The 1,891-nt window shown below is 66.3% G+C and overlaps 1 protein-coding gene across 1 annotated transcript in view; it reads left to right on the top strand.

Moving 5' to 3' along the window:
- Window positions 1-1,537: 1,537 nt before the first annotated feature.
- Window positions 1,538-1,891, top strand: part of H696_00097 (hypothetical protein) — a gene marked incomplete at its 5' end in the record, with an annotated part of 2,510 nt that continues 2,156 nt past the window's right edge. Inside the window, 2 exons of the mRNA XM_009493928.1 lie at window positions 1,538-1,691; window positions 1,718-1,878. Coding sequence (XP_009492203.1) covers window positions 1,538-1,691; window positions 1,718-1,878 — 315 coding nt within the window. The remainder of the gene's footprint in view (window positions 1,692-1,717; window positions 1,879-1,891) is intronic.

A 1,891-nucleotide genomic window follows, 5' to 3' on the forward strand; every position in this document is an offset into this window, starting at 1 on the left:
TGGTCCCGAGTGGGCGGCCCCCCGTGGGGGCCGCCTGCTTCCTTGCTCCCTTCTTTCTTTTGCTCTCTCTCTCTCTCTCTCTCTCTCTCTCTCTCTCTCTCTCTCGCGCGCGCGCGCGCGCTCTTGGCGCATGGTCTGTTCTTGGATGGATTCTCGCTGGTCGGCCCCTGGTGGCCGCTGGGGAAAAAACAAGCAGGAGAAAGAGCCAGGGCGAGAGAGAGAGAGAGAGAGAAGGAGACCGAGAGACAAGCGGCATCTTGGCTAGACAGTCGCAGCGCTTTCATGGGCACCCGAGGCGGGTCTACGAAACCAGAACACCATCCGCGAGGACCGGCCCAAGCCCTGAAGGTACGGACCCTCCAGCTTGGGGTCCTAGGGTTGGCGGGGAGGTCGGGGAGGATCTGATCTTTCCGCGACCTAGCTATTGGCCAGCGAAAATCCCCTCCAAATGTGACGGTACAATTTTTGCCACGATCTTCTGTCCTCGCGCTCCGGTCCGTTGACACCGGCGGCACCTCCGGTCTATGATGAGGCGCCGCCATGGGCGCGTGCCCGCGCGCGGGGCCAACCTTCCCGCCCTCCAGGCGCCTTGTGAGCAGGCGGCCCACTCCGCAATGCGTCCGGGCGCCACATTCTGGCGGGGGCAAGGCGAGGGGCGGGGGGGGTGCGAATGACCTTCCCGTGCATCCCGAGTGGAAAAAGCCCCCCCGAAGGCGGTGGTGCGGCTGAGGCTGGATGCGGCGTGCCCTGGCCGAATCCCGGACCGTGTACCCCCCCTCTTCCCCCTTGCACCCTTTCTGGCCCCGCGAGGGGGTCGGGGGCGGCAGGGCGACCGTTACAGCACGCCGGCTGGTATTCCTCCGCCGGGGGCGAGGCAGCAACGTCCGGCGGGTCTTCGGGCCGGATATTTAAATTCCCCCCGGCCCAGCCCGAAGGCATGAGGAGTACGTCGGTCGGTCGGTCGGTCGGTCGGTCCGTCCGCCGATCGTCCCCCCGTCTGCCTCCCCGTGCGGCTTAATCTCGCCAACGTGCACGCGAGCACCCTGCCCTTCTCCACTGGCGGGGTTGGGGGGCGAGAGGAGGCGACACGGACACAAGTGGCAGCCAAGGACGAAGTCAGACAGGCAGAGGTGGGGGCTAACTCGGTGTCCGAGTCGCCCCCCCCCCCCCCCGCCCCCCTCCCCCTCGACATATCTTATCGGCCGGTCCGCGCTCGTTTGCCGATCCTTAGGCTCGAGCAACCCGTCTCCTACCCCCTCCTCTCCTCCCCTTCGCCTCTGTTCCTTCTCTCCTCACCCCCTCACCCCTGCCTCTGTTGGCACATTGCGAGGGGAAGAGCGCGGGGCTGCGCACAAGCACACCTAGACACATTAGTACATCCAGGCGCACGTATACGTGCCTGGGCTCCTGATTGCGGACCTGGCCATCCTTCCAAGGGTAAGTCTGAAAGCAAGAACTTCTGGCTTTCCCCTATTCTCCCCCCCCCCCTCTCTCTCCCATCCTCCTTGCGCATCCTCTCCCCACTTCTTTGCGGCATATGTCCTTCACGCCCTACTCGGGGGGGCCACCGCCATCCGCTGGCCTTCTGTTCGGGGGCGGTCGACCGCCGGCCGAGCCGCTGATTATTGGGCTGGAAGACTTGAGCCCTGTGGCGCCCGCACCGTCATTAGATGCCCCGTTCGTAGACAGAAGTGCGCCCTTCTACTTCGGAACTCAGTCGCCGTCGATGCCACCGTCGATGCCGCCGTCGATGCCACCGTCGATGCCGCCGTCGATGCCGCCGCCGATGCCGCCGCCGATGCCGCCGTCGATGCCGCCGCCGATGCCGCCGTCGATGCCGCCGTCGATGCCGCCGTCGATGCCGCCGTCGATGCCGCCGTCGATGCCGCCG

The sequence above is a fragment of the Fonticula alba genome, assembly GCF_000388065.1.
Source record: "Fonticula alba strain ATCC 38817 unplaced genomic scaffold supercont2.1, whole genome shotgun sequence".
Classification (NCBI taxonomy): Eukaryota; order Rotosphaerida; family Fonticulaceae; genus Fonticula; species Fonticula alba.